Raw genomic sequence first — 14992 nt, 5'->3', positions numbered from 1 at the left:
GAACCACCTAAAATACCCAAGTTGCTAAAAAAAATCTTCAGTGTAAAACATTACAAGAAAATTAGTTATTTTAAATATTTAAATGACTGCTAAGGAACAAATATGTTGATATGGACATAAATGGAAATTCCTTGGTGGAAATGTAATTTAGTGGATTATTTAAATCACTTAGAATTTTCATCTAACAACCTATTTCCATAGAAAAAATGCACATGGAAAATGTTCTTTAACAATGTGTGGAATCAGACTGAAAAACTCTAAGGTGATATAACCCTAACACGTCACACAGTATAAGATTCAGAACAATTCTTCCAGGAAGTGTGTAGGACTAGAAGTAGCTTCTACCTGCGGTCTTAAAGCATCATCACTTTTATAATTGTACATTGTTTCAGACTGCAAGAAGAAGACATAACTTTCATGTCATAGCATGATCAACACCTTCAGCCAGAGCCCTCCAATGTATCCGACACAACAAGGGTCTCCCCTTTCTATTGTGAAACTCACTTTATGGATTTTTGCTTTTTCTGTTCTTGGACAGATTATTGGGACCTGTGTTTTCGGTGTATATTTTCATACAAAACTAGATAAGGTAAGCCATATGGGATAAAAGCTCTAAATATATTTTTATGGTTAATTTTAAAACAATGTGAAATGTTATATTCTGTATTGTTGTTCTGGGAAAGTTTTTAATTTATATAAGTGAAATTTTAAATTCTGTATGATTTGAGGAAAGTGTTTGATTTGGAAAAAGTTCATATCTTTAGTTAAATCAAAGGAAACAGTTCTAACTTTTGAACATTACAGATAATAGTCACACTAAAAGTCAGAGGCAAGATATTTTAAAGTTTGAAATGCTAAGTTTGAAATGCAGGTAAATGTTGGGTGTACTGTGACAAGTTTTACAGTAACTTAAAATTTGAAGTTTTAAATTTAAAAAGAAAGTGATGATTAAAAGTATATACAACTCTTTTTCTTAGAATACATTTCAAAAAGATTTTATTTTATTATAGCAACTAAATATCATACAGGATAGTTATCCAAACTTCACAGGCAAAAAGCTTAAACAACCAAAAAAAAACTAAGATTATATGGGTCAAAAAAATAAAAGGTGAAGTTTTCATTAGCATACGTTACTTGTTGTGTGATTTGTTTACCATTTATTAGCATTTTTTTTAAAAATTAGTTATTAAGCTTTTATTTTTGGCTGCTTATTAAGGTGGTTCTAAAGCCTCAATGCTTTTTGCCTTAATACATTCTATGCATTAAGGTAAAAAACCTTCTGTGTCACAGACTCCCCCCCCATACCTACCTGACCTCTACTGCGATCCAGTGCTGTGCATGAGAGCTTTGGCTCTCTTGGCTTTGTGTCTCCTTACTGGGCAGATCTATAGCAGGAGCCATTGGCTCCTGCTCCTGTCAATTAACTCCAGTGAGAAGGTAGTGGGGGATGGGGCCAAGTCCAAGCCCACACGAGTACCCCGATTGGAACTGGCTTTCTATTAGGGGAACCAGCAAAAAAGGAGGACCCGAAAAGAGGATAGGGGCCACTCTGCAATACAATTGGTAAGTATATACACGTTTCTTATTTTTTTCCCTTTACAACCACTTTAAATGCATATTTTTTTTAACCTGATTACAGCTCTTTAAAAGATAGATGACATTTTATAAATATATAGTATTGAGACACCCCTCCAAATCATTGGATTCAGGTGTTCCAATCACCTCCATGGCCACAGGTGTATAAAATCAAGCACCTAGGCATGCAGACTGCTTCTACAAACATTTGTGAAAGAATGGGTTACTCTCAGGAGCTCTGTGAATTCATTAATTCAAGCGTGGTGCCATGGTAGGTTGCCACTTGTTCAATAAGTCCATCCGTGAAATTTCCTTGCTGCTAAATATTCCGCAATCAACTTTTAGTGGTATTATATCAAAGTGGAAGCAACTGGGAACAACAGCAACTCAGCCATTTAGTGGTAGGCCACGTAAAATGACAGAGCGAGGTCAGTGCATGCTGAAGCACACATTGCACAGAAGTCACCAACTGTCTGCACAGTCAATAGCTAAAGGCCTCCAAACTTCATGTGGGCTTCAGATTAGCACAGCAACAGTGCATAGAGAGCTTCATGGAATGGGTTTCATGGCTGAGAAGCTGCATCCAAGTCTTACATCACCAAGTGCAATGTGAAGTGTTGGATGCAGTGGTATTTATTGAAGGTTTGGTGGAGGGGGGATTATGGTGTGGGGTTGTTTTTCAGGGTTTGGGCTTGGCCCCTTAGTTCCAGTGAAGGGAACACCTAAGGCATCAACATACCAAGACATTTTGGACAATTTCATGCTCCCCGCTTTGTGAGATCAGTTTGGGGATGGCCCCTTCCTCTTCCAACATGACTACCCACCAGTGCACAAAGCAAGAACCATAATGATATGAATGAGCGACTTTGGGGTGGAGGATCTTGACTGGCCTGCACAGAGTCCTGACCTCAACCCGATAAAACACCTTTGGGATGAATTAGAGCGGCACTATAATTAAGAGCTGGGCAGGAGGAAAGAGCTGCTGCCCAGCTCCTAATTATAATTATATAATTATGTTTTTTATTTTTAGTCTTATTTTTCTTTATACATTATTTTATATATATATTTTCATATAATGTTCACACCCCATCTTTTTAATATGTTACACACCCCCACACCCCCACTTAGCCCTTACAAACATAGTCCCGTTTTTGCCTTCGTTTTGTTTAGTTTTGTTTCTCACTTTTTTTTACCTTCCCCAGTTTCCTATCGTGTCACTCCATACAGTCCGCTCTGTATCCATATCAAACTTGGTCTCCGGGAGGCATGTACCTTCCTTCCCACTGACCACCCCTTCCTGCCCCTTTACCCTATTTATTTGGCTCTCTCTTAGCCTGGACATCGGTCTTCAAGAAGGAGCTCTGTGCATCCTCCAAAATGTGTCACCACTCCATGCTCACGTCACTTCCGGTCTGTGGATAGCATGCTTTCCAGTGTGCGCTCCAGCGGTACGGATAGAGCTGAGGCCATCTTTAACACCTCTTCTCAAGCTCCCTCTGCAGCTGGCTGGCACAGTGGCTCCATTGCTTAGAGGACAGAGCCCCACTATTGATGGATTACACTAGAGCCTGTTTGTACTACTATACTGATATAGCTGCAAAGGGTGGGCCAACTCAATATTGAACCCTATGGACTAAGACTGGGATGCCATTAAAGTTCATATGTGTGTAAAGGCAGGCGTCCCAAAACATTTGGCAATATAGTATAGTATATATATATATATATATATATATATATATATATATATATATATATATATATATAAAAATAAAGTTTTGCTTTTGTGTTTTGTATTTTAGTCTTTTAAAGTACATTATTGGAAAGAAATTATTTTTTGTAAGCTACTGATTTGATTTTTGAACAAGGTTTCAATTAGGATTTTGAAAAAAGTATAGAAGGCACTATCAAAAGAAATTATTCTCAAACAAGATCGAACTTTTCAATCAAATCTAAAAAACAAAAGCAAAGCCGGCAGTTTTTCCACTGCTTAAATCATATGTGTCCCTGATTATAGGCATCATCTGGTAGTTCTGCTATTAGGTGATCAGTAGGAACATAAGGCCTGACTTGCTAACTAATGAAAAGAGGTTAAAATGAACATACAGTGATGTTTAGAGCAATTTGAGAAAAAAGTCTTCTGTATTTGATTGGATGAACTCAGGTGCACTTTTCTTCACCACATTTTACACTCTATTAAATCAGAGGATGCTCTATGTGAAAAGCCATAGATACATGACGGCAGCTGAAGACAAAGCACATTTACAATGATGGTAAATATTTGTCACTAGGCATGATAAATACCTAAAATGCTTAGGCTGACATAAGCGGAAAAGACTTGCAAACAAATATACCTTATGCAGATTATTATCCCAGCGTCCTCCTTTGTATTAAAGCAGTAGTAAAGTCTACTGTAGTTTCTTCTTTTTTTGGGTCCCCAGGTTGGTTATGCCATAATGTAGTAGTAGGCACAGCATACTAGCATATTACGGCACACTTACCTGTCAAACCTAGCCCTCTAGTGCTGCATGAGAGTCACATCGCAGCGGCATAGATCGGGGGCCGTAAATGTTTGCTGAGCTGCACATACATGGCTCAGTGTACATTATGGCTGATAGACAAGAGGATGCATTTATGACAGAAGAGACTGATAGGGTCTCTTCTGTCATACATACCCTGCCTATCAGCAACTTTTAACAATGCTGACTTTACTACCACTTTAAAATGTATTTCCACTTTTGCAGTCAAACTTGAGAAAGTTCCACTTAATGTGTGTTATGTGTTCCCATTCACAGAGCATATATATATATATATATATATATATATATATATACATATATATATATATATATATATATATATATATATATATATATACAGTATATCAACAGTGCTAAACCGTTTGTTAGGACAGACAGTGTTCAGATCTAGTTACAACTGATAATGAGGATCTGCCTGCACAGTACAGACAGGGTTAACTATGCCAAACATAGCTGCCCAGCAACTTCATAAGCAAAGAACACTATATGGGATGCTGGGGGATCCAGAATATAGCATCTAAAAACAGGAAGGTGATTTTTTTCGTTTAGGTTATGATAGGTGAATGAAAACATCTATCCCTGCAGAAGTATAAATACACTTCAAAAGGGAAGTTTGGGATTTTTTAAAATTATACTTATCTAGGTGGATGAAGCATCAATCCAATGCTGCATCTGTTCTCTACCGGTTCTAAGGTTGAGAACTGAGCTCCCTGCCGCTCTGAGCAGAGAGCAGAGACTGTCATTCACCACCGTCTGCTCTGCCCCCCCCAGCACTCACTGGCATGCTTGGTTGTGGAGGGTGCAGGAGCCGCTGGCCCAGGCTCTCAGTGGATCATTGAGAGGCTGAGCCAAGTGCCGGTCCAGGCTCCTGGGTGGATCCCGACAATATGGTCGTGACGTCAGCTGACAGCGGACTTTATCATGCTGTCGGCTGAAAACAGCAGAATGAAATACACTCCTGTGATCCAGAGGAGAAGTACAGCCAGACAGGCTTTGGCTGTACTTCTCCTTTAAGGGAATGTGCAGTTTAACATTTATTTTTTTTAATCAGGTCAAGGTAAAATATTGAGTATAATTATCTAGCATTTTTATATTAGGACAGCAGTTGGTGTTTTCAGCTTCTTCATGTTTTCTAAGGTCTTCTTACCTCCTTTGTAGAAAACATAACTAATTGAGTCAGGTTCCAGATTTAAAGGGTAAGTTCACCTTTTAACAAAAAACAATAAGGTTGAAGGTTAAAAAAAGTGCATTTATTATTTTTTGTTTATGGAGCCTCTAAGCATTGCACAGCGATCAGCAGATCGCTGGTGCTATTCAGGTCTCCCCCTGACCTGTCAGTAGATCTGTTTGCTCATTCATCCTGTATGAGCAAGCAGATGCTACTGACAGGAAGACTTAATGAACTACCACAGTGTTGTGGAGTGCCATGGTAGTTCATTGAAAACTACAAGCCGACAGCGGCAAAGGCTGCCGCAACTTGTAGTTATCCTATTCACAGAATGCTGTGAATGAATGACGAAGCCGGGTGGGCGGAGCCCCGCATGGCCACATTTTTAAAAAGTTGTTACAGCTAACGAGGGGGGAGAAAACCCCCTGCTAGCTGTCACAACGGGCATCGGGGAGGGGGTTGCTGGGGCCAATCAGATTGTAACATGTTACACCATGAACATGGGTGTAACATGTTACGAAAGGTGAACTTATCCTTTAATCCTGAGAGAGAGAGAGAAGAAACCCCTTCTAATGTTCTATTATTTTCTAATGCATAGTGCTGCAAATATCAATAGTCATAGATATACCCTGTATTAAATATTTGTCTGTAGAACACATTAGATATACAGTATACATTAAACACACAAAACCAGACTAAAATTGAACTAAAACCATTTACTCTTTAACTTATTTGTCAGGTGCTTGCAGACACACTTTAATCTAAGAATGACACCCATAATAGAATCATGGCTAATGACTTACTTGCAGGTGGCTAACATGAACTGGTATCCTGTCATTCAACAGTTATGCATTAGAGTGAGCCGCAGAATGTATTTTTCTCTGTACACATGAATATACAGTATATATGCGCTTATAACATGATCCCTGTTCAATAAACATTGAAAATAAATGTTATTATTGACATGTCTAGCATTTTTTGTTATAATCCCAAAACATAAAAACCACTTTTAATGACAGTGTGCTTTTGCAATCTGAAGAATTTGAAAGGTAGCATTACATGGATGCAATGACATTGTATATGAGATTAGTGAGTTACCATGTGGGATTGCTGAGTAACTTTAAAGATAATACACTAATTAAATTGCAGCTTATTAGAGAGATTCTTGCCATTTGTCAAAGAGGTCAGTTATAGGAAAGAAGATGGCATTTAATGAGAATACATATTCTTGTCCACTACACAACAATCAATATTATTAGCAGTTTAGGAGGATACCGGTTTCGTTCATTGCCCCATTTTGCTGGGTTCATTTGAATTACACTAATTGGAAATTTAGAAATCAATGACCAGGCATTTTGTCGTGAAAATGTATTTGGTTCAAAAACGTAATAAAAAAGAAGTAAAAATCACACCATTTTTTCGAAGTGGTATTTTGGCTTTGGTGTGTCGCTGCTTATTTGTAAATGTATACCTTATCCATGACTGTAATTCTATTTCCAGACTCTGGTTGCAGAAGTTTAGTACACAGAGTGGACTTTCTATCTCTAGTGTTTACTGGGTATCATGAGAAGATCAATGCTTCGTTTAGCTTGCCTGACATCATTACTTAAAACAAATCTCTTCTTAAAAAAAAAAAAACTGCTGCCAGATATTAAATTCTGGTGCACAGAGGTATCTACATAGACCTGTAGCAGCCTCCAAGTTCCACGAAAATGCCTAAATACTGACCCGTTATGATGAACAAAGCTCTAAAACGTATGAGTAGTGTCAACATTTGTCTCTCCACTATTGAATTCCACACATTTCTGATAGCCAGTTAAGAGGCCTGTCATAATCAAAAGGAAAGTATGAAAGATCGAAGGAGCAGCAAGCTTCAGCAATACTAGGATATGTCAGAGCTTTGGTTGTCAGAACATCCCTGTGTTGGGGTATAACAGCAGGGTCTATAGGATACCACAAGTACATGCAGGTACCTCCAGGTGACTACATTTTATACTTAATAAATGAAGACCATTATGTCTGTGTAGTGCTGCAAGCTCAATATGCCTACTGAAGGTTTAAGTTCTCTGTAATTCTTTATCCTGACAACTCTAACAAATGTGACCTAATCTGTATGTTCATCTCTGCCTTTCTGTCTGTGCTAGGCACTTTAGGGTCTTTAAAGTGGAACTACACTGCATGCGATCACCACAAAACCAAAAACACTATTTAGTTCATTTGTAATATTCATATCAAACGCCCCCATCCTTCCATGTCTCCATGATTTATTTTGCTGAGAAATCGCTTTTAAAAACACCCCCTAACATTTCTGGCTGTGGCCATCTTGAGTAAGGGCAGATGATTTATGTAGCATTTACTTTCTGGAATCCATTTGCCCTTAGCTCAGGCATGCAAGCAGGAGGGTGTGCTTAGCTGCTTAGCTGAAAAAAGCCCTCCTTCCTTCCTGAAGACTCCTGGCATGTATGACATCATTTGCCTAGGCATGGAAACTGGGAAGTAACTAAAGAAATGTAAAAAAAAACTAGTAAACATAATATACTTTCCTATCTATTTACTAATACTAGCAGCATTAAGGATTAAAAATATTCGATGTTGATTGAGAGAGTGAAGTTCCAATTTAAAGTGGTAGTAAACTCTGTTTGTATACTTTTACCTACAGGTAAGCTTATAATAAAGCTTACCTGTAGGTAAAATGAATATCTCCTAATGTGCACTGTTTAGGAGATATTTGCTCTTTTTGACAGCCAGTGCATGTTCTCTGAAGGAATGAAATACCTGTGCCATTCCTTTAGAGCTGTGTGCCGTGGCCTGGGACTCGTTGTCGTGGCTCAGCCAATCAGACAGCCGGAGCTTGCGAAACCAGAAGGAAGACCGGATGAAGATGGAAGCCTCTGCAGCGGTGACGGCGCCGGTGGAGGGCTTCATTTTAAGGTAAGGTATTTTTTTTGTTAGGTGCAGTTTACTACCGCTTTAAGCTGGGACTTTCAGGTAGTTTAGAAAATGAAAGGCAAGTATTTAACTGGCTGATGTATGTAACAAAAACACTTTCCTCAGACATGTTTACAGATCCCTCGATACCTACACACTTCCAACTTCTCGTGTAATTGCAGAACTAAATGGAAGGCTTTGCTTGTTGCTATGGTAACTAAAACCAAGCCAGATCCAGCTACTCAGAGGGTTATTATATTGGTAATATTGGTGAACAAAGAAAAAAACAATCTTTTTTTTTTAAATCCTAGATTGAAGAAGTCATGGAATTAAACAATGATTACGTATTCCTGAAAACAATACAGAAGTGTCTGAAGAGAGAAAACGTGGATCCCACATTACTGAATTGCAAGGAAGTTATAGCTAGGTTCCGCAGCCTAATCTCTCAGGTATACTTTGTGTTGGCGTGTAGACCGACTGCCGCTGGTGATGTTCTGTGATGTGTGTTTAGTATGATTTGTCTTTTTTTGATCTTTCCGTTTGTAAGATAGAATAAATGTTTAAACTCTCACTTGAAAGGTTGTTCAGTCTGAAAATAACTCAGAGACTACTGTTTCTCACAGTTAGCATTTCATTTGAATATTTGCAAACTCAGTTGTTAACAGGCAATGGAACTAAGGTGAAATGTAGATAAACTGGTTGTGCAGTTATAGTAGTGTCCAGTTTAAATGGGTTGTCCATTTTGGCAGATGTTGAACAGATGAAAAATGTATAGATTACTTAGAGAGGATTCCCCACCATCATGGGGCGGGTGAGGGGGGACCCTCCATAGTACATGCTACGTGTTACACCCTAAATAAGATGTCAGACTAGGTGATTCCATTTCCCCTGAAGATGTTATTTTTAACCACTTGCTCTCCTGAGGATTTACCCTCCTTCTTGACCAGCCATTTTTTTGCGTTACGGTGCTGCATTACTTTAACTGACAATTGGGAGGTCATACAATGCTGCACCCAAATGAAATTTACGTCCCAACGAATAGAGCTATCTTTTGGTGGTATTTGATTGCCTGTGCGGTTTTTATTTTTTTCACTATAAAAAAAAGACTGACAATTTAAAAAAAAAAACAATATTTTTGACTTTTTACTAATAAACATGCCCAGTAAAAAAATTTAAAAAAACGAATTTCGTCATAAATTTAGGCAAAAATGTATTCTGCTACTTGTCTTTGTTAAAAAGAAATTCCAGTACGTGTAAATTAATTGGTTTACATGAAAGTTATAGCATTTACAAATGGCGGTATATATACAGGGATTTTTTTTTTTTTTTACTAGTAATGGCGACGATCAGAAACTTATAGCGGGACTGTGGGACTGCGGCAGGAATTCTGACACTGGGGGGAACTGACTTGGTGGCACTGACATCCCCACTGACACCAATACAGTGATCAGCGCAAATAAAAAGCACTCTGTACTAATGTCACTGAGCAAGAAGGGGTTAACATGTGGGGCAATCAAAGGGTTAACTGTGTGGTGTTTTACTAGAAGCTGTGTGTTGGTGCTTCACTATAAGCAGCCATGCAAAGCAGTGTGCATGAGCTGACAGGAAGGAGAACTGTTTTGATGCTGGCTGGGACCCTGTGATTGACAGCCGTGACTGCGATCCCTACCTGGAAATGAAAAATCATGTATATTACACACCTGTGCCACCCTGTAGCAACATATCTGCTATAGGGTGGACGGGAAGCTGTTAATTATGAACTCCGATCATGCCATTTTACTTTCTGCAAGTATACTTACTGATTGCAATATATGAAAATATATTATGTTTTTTAAGATAGCACACCTGTTAGCAATAAATGGGAATGTTTTAAGGGGCATTACGTTATGTAGGGTGTGCTTCCTTTTCTTTTTTTATGATTTGTGCTGGATGAGTTGTGGCACTGTAAAGGCCAATTGAGAGTGAGCCCTTGTGCCATCCATATGATACCTGTGAGCCCTTCGGGCGATCCCTGGGAGCCATCTGAGTTATTCCTGTGTGCCATCCATGTGATCCCTGTGAGCCATCCATGTGGGTCTGGAGCAGGAGAACCACGGGTCAATTATATGACAAGTGTTGTTTGACTTCCAATATTAAAGGGGTCAGACAATATGGTAAACAGTTTGGCTATCTTTTCTGGTGGCGGTGGCAGATTCAAATCACTGGTGTCTTTGCATGAGTGAGGAGCAACTCTTTTTTTGCATTTATTCCACTTTTATTTGGATTTTCTTGGTAATATTTTTATGGATAATATTGTGTGAGTAGGTCACATTTTGCTTATTGTATATTTAAAGGGATGGTGTTGATTGGTAGTTTACACTGTATGATTTTCAAGGATAGTGCCTTACATGAGAGATATCATAATGTTTAGAAGTATCTGTATGTGAATATTTGGATGGGAAGCTTTCCTTCTACATGATTTTTTTGGAGATCATTGCACTGAAACTTCAAAACTACAGTATATTGGCTGTGCACTGAATAATATTTGCATTAGGGTAGTTTTTTTCTTTTTGCTGCTTAGGCACTTGACCTCCAGAAGATTTACCCCTCTTCACGACCAGATCATTTTTTGCTCTTTGGCACTTCGTTACGAACAATTGCACAGTCATGCAACGCTCTACACAAATGAAATGTATATAATTTTTTCCCCACAAATAGAGATTTATTTTGGTGGTATTTGATCACTACTAGGATTTTTATTTGTTGCACTATAAACAAAAAAGACCAAAAATTTTGAAAAGCAAACAATATTTTTTACTTTTTGCTATAAAACATACCCAATAAAAAAAATGTTAAAAGTTGGTTTTTCCATAACTTTAGGCCAACCCTACTCCATATTTTTATATACAAGTAATGGCCACAAATAGCAACCTATAGCAGGACTGTGATAGTATGGGGGGCAGTTTGACACTAACTGACACTTTGTGGGAACCAGTGACACTAATACGGCAATTAGTGCTAAAAATATGCACTGATCGCTGTTCTAATGACACTGGCTGGAAAGGGGATAACATCTAGGGTGATCAAAGGGTAAATGCGTGCTTAACCATCATTTAATGTGTACTGTTTGCTGCTTTTACTAAGAGATGTACCGGTTTTTATTCCCTGCTTTGCAGGGGGGGGGAAATTTGCCACATCCCCACTGACAGGATGCAGCTCTGCATTGTTTACATATGCAGAGCACTGTTCTGTCTCCCTCCTCACTGAGCAGCGGGTGCCAGCTGTCATCCATTGGCTGGCACTTGCTGATTGGCTTGTGCTGTGACTAATCACAGCACAGTCAGTGTGGCGGTGGCATGCGCGCACGCCCTCTACCTGGAGGTGCCGGATTGCATACTAGGAGAACCACTTTGTCATCTTATAACGGGGTTATGCGGTTGTCAACTGGTTAATAAAAAGCCCTTTATTCAAAATTAAATGAATCAGATTGGATGCTGCTGTATATAGAACTAAAAAGAAAGCATCAACTCTACAGCCAAATATGCACAGCCGGTATATGCTCTTTTTGAGACTGCCCAAAACAATCACAGTGTTCCATAACACCAGATATGGCTTTAGGGCATCGCCCAAGCATGTTAATTAAATGACTTGTGTATTTTCAATGTTGCCTTCAAAGCAGCATGAAAAGATCCTTTTCCTTGTCAGTCCCCAGCTTGCCATGCACCTTCCCACATTCCTTTCGAGTGGCATTAACCATAAGGATCTTCTAGGTGGTATTGAGAAGAGCAGAACTAGCCAGTCTAGATAGAGATAAAATAACAATTCTTGAGTTAAATTGCAAATGCTTGAAAAATATCTGCTTCTAATACATAAATGCCAAACAGAAAATGCCTTTATACTTATGCTATTATTTTGTCTGTGCTATGAATGTTCTGATGAGAAAATTATCATGCAATAAAATATTGAACGCCATAAAAATAACATGCCACTTAATAAATTGATCCTAATCACCGATGCAAATGCTTTTGGTATGAATGAAAGGGAAGAAAATGAAAGTAAAGCTGTGCTTCATTTTAAGGTTTTGCTGTATGTGCTGCCTAAGAGCAAATGCTATAATATGTCTGTTGTTATCCTTGTTTCTCAGAAAAAACTACTGAGCCTGTGTAATCTTTCTTTAGTACCGGCATGACTTCCTCTGACTTCACTGCTAAGCTGTGCCAAATGTCATTCCAGTATGCCATGAAACTGGCTTAAGCCTGGTACACACTAGCAGTTTTGTTTCAATTCAGTGGGTGAACGAAAAAAAAAAACCTGCAGAGCTCAGGAGGAGCCACTGTACTAACAATTTGGTGTCAGTACAGCGACCTCCCCTGCTGAGCTATTGTATTCTGACAGGGGGGCTGCCCACCCCCACAAGAACAAACTAGTCAGCGCTCACAGACCTTTTTCAGTCATGCCTTTTTTACAAAAGTCGCCCAAACAGCCAGCTTCTGTCAGACCAGCCACCGTACACACGGGCTGGATGAAGGCCGTTTTTTAATTGAACTGGCCGATGCCGCCCGACATTTGGCCTGTGTGTACTAGGCTTTAGTCCCCGGTAAAGGCACACTCTCTGGACAAGGGAGTGGCAGTTGGTGGAGCTGAGCCATTAAGTCAGGAAAAGAAGGATACAGTACCACATTAAAGTGCATGTAAACACCAAAATGACCTTCTCTTATTTGCACTTTTTTGATGTTTAAATATAAAGGTGAAAAGGTTTTGTTATTCCTGATCCATAAATGCATTGAAAAAGTTGTTGATCGTGTTAGAATCTAAGTTGTCCCATGTCCTGTGCACACTATCTCCAGAAACATAATTAGCTATCCCATTTCACATTTTGGATTGCAAAACAATTAGTTTTTAATTAGTAAACATTTCAACAAGACTTGAGCAACAAGACACGCCCATGCAGGGGCTATCAATGGCACATAAAAATTAAGAAAACAGTATTCTAACACCAACAGAGCAAAAGGTGCACCCACGCAGGGGCTATCAATGGCACATAAATTACAAAAACAGTGATATAACACTGAGAGTAGCTCAAACAAAGGCAGCTATCCACTGCCTCACAAAAGGCAAGCAAAAATAGAAAGGAAAAGGAGTAGAAAAGGAAGAAGAAGACAAGATCAAGAGCAGGGGTCGGGGAACGCCAATACCGAGCAACATCACAAACCCAGACTAGCTGGGGAGAGCATGAGAAAAGCGTATGTCAACCATGGCTCCCATGTTTTTGAAAATACCCGTTGGGGGTCATTAATGATACTCAACATATGTTCATTGAGCATCAGAGTGGTCATACGATCCCACACCCCCTGAAGAGGGACAGATGGGCTCTTCTGCCTGAACGATTGTTCTAGTTGCCGACAAGAACAAATAGGAAGCCAACTTCTGTTGGTGAGCCAACAGGCCCGAGACAATGAAGCAAAGCATACCGAGCATCCCAGTGTATGGAGAAATGGAACAAGGTGAAAAGGAGGTCAAATACACAAGACCAAAAACGAATCAATTTTCAGGCATGACCACCATATATGCAACACATCTCCATGATGACCACAACCCCGAAAGCAGCGATCACTGCAGGCAGGGTTCGCCTGGGCCAAACGAACCAGGACCCAATACCAATGAAACAATACTTTGCCGCCTCCAGCGTGGTTGTAATAAATGAACATTTAGCTATAAATGACCAGGCCCTATTCCAGTCTTCCAGATCCAAAACCGCCCCTTTTTCATTTTTTAATCCAAAATAGCTATATTTTCACTATTTTACATCTGGTGGACAAGTTTTTGATTATATGAAAGGGCACCTAAGGATACCATAAGAGACTGGATGAAAGATTAACGAGGGCTGAGCTTATTTGAATCTGGACTACATTGGACGCTTATTGATTCACTTGATAATACAAGGAGTCAGATATATCCAATGAGTTTGTTGTGTATACTGGGCACTACGGGTCTATTGGAGGAATCCCATTGTGAAGCACATCAATTTTAAGCACAGTACTATCACTAGTGTTTATGTTGTTTGATATTGTACTGAGCACTTTATCATGATTTGGATATTGATGTTTTTTATATTTGGGACTTTAGTACTCTGTATGTCACATTATGGAACTTTGCATTAAAAGTAGCACTTTTTATGTTGTTTGCACTGTACACCGTTTTTCAGGATATAAGGCAGCACTTGTGACAGACCCAACAAGGGCAGGGGCTTTTGGAGGAGACTAGGGGCTAGCCACTGATTATGGCCCATATTGGAGACCAGGGATTTTGTCTGCTTCTCCTGGTCAGAGCATGGAAAAGAGCTCTGGTCAGGGCATGGAAAAGAGCTCTCCAGCCTCTGATCACATTGAGAGAGCAGATCAGTCTGTGATGATTTATATTAATGTGATGAACACTGAGAGCGAGGCTTGGATTAACAATTGCTTGAATGACAATACAGCTTCCCTTCTGGAATGGCTGGAAAGATGTAATATTACTCTTATACAGGTTAATGGTCAGAGGAAATATGGTGGCTCTCCTGCAGACTGGGTTGGAGAAGCTCTTCCACTTGGGGCAGAAATATTTAACAACAATCTCCCTCAAGAAATTTATGAAGATAAGTTACTTCCATTTTTTTAGACTGTTGGAATATTGTATGATTTTTTACTTATGATGAACAGATTATACAAGTGAAAGCAAACACCTGAAAGACAGCATGTGTAATGTACTTTGTGTATTCAGGGTTGGAGGTACAAGTATGCCTGGGGTGGGCTCCTAGCTGGCCAGG

General features: G+C 39.3%; 1 protein-coding gene across 1 annotated transcript in view; it reads left to right on the top strand.

Moving 5' to 3' along the window:
- The first annotated feature begins 427 nt into the window (after nucleotides 1–427).
- The window catches only part of CD40LG (CD40 ligand), a 39603-nt gene continuing 25038 nt past the window's right edge, over nucleotides 428–14992 (top strand). The window contains exons 1-2 of the mRNA XM_089661407.1: nucleotides 428–589; nucleotides 8520–8657. Coding sequence (XP_089517533.1) covers nucleotides 428–589; nucleotides 8520–8657 — 300 coding nt within the window. The remainder of the gene's footprint in view (nucleotides 590–8519; nucleotides 8658–14992) is intronic.

Source organism: Staurois parvus, unplaced genomic scaffold (genome assembly GCF_062004578.1).
Source record: "Staurois parvus isolate SC_StPar_1 unplaced genomic scaffold, SC_StPar_1.0 ptg001333l, whole genome shotgun sequence".
NCBI lineage: Eukaryota > Metazoa > Chordata > Amphibia > Anura > Ranidae > Staurois > Staurois parvus.
This window is presented reverse-complemented; position numbering and strand designations above follow the sequence as displayed.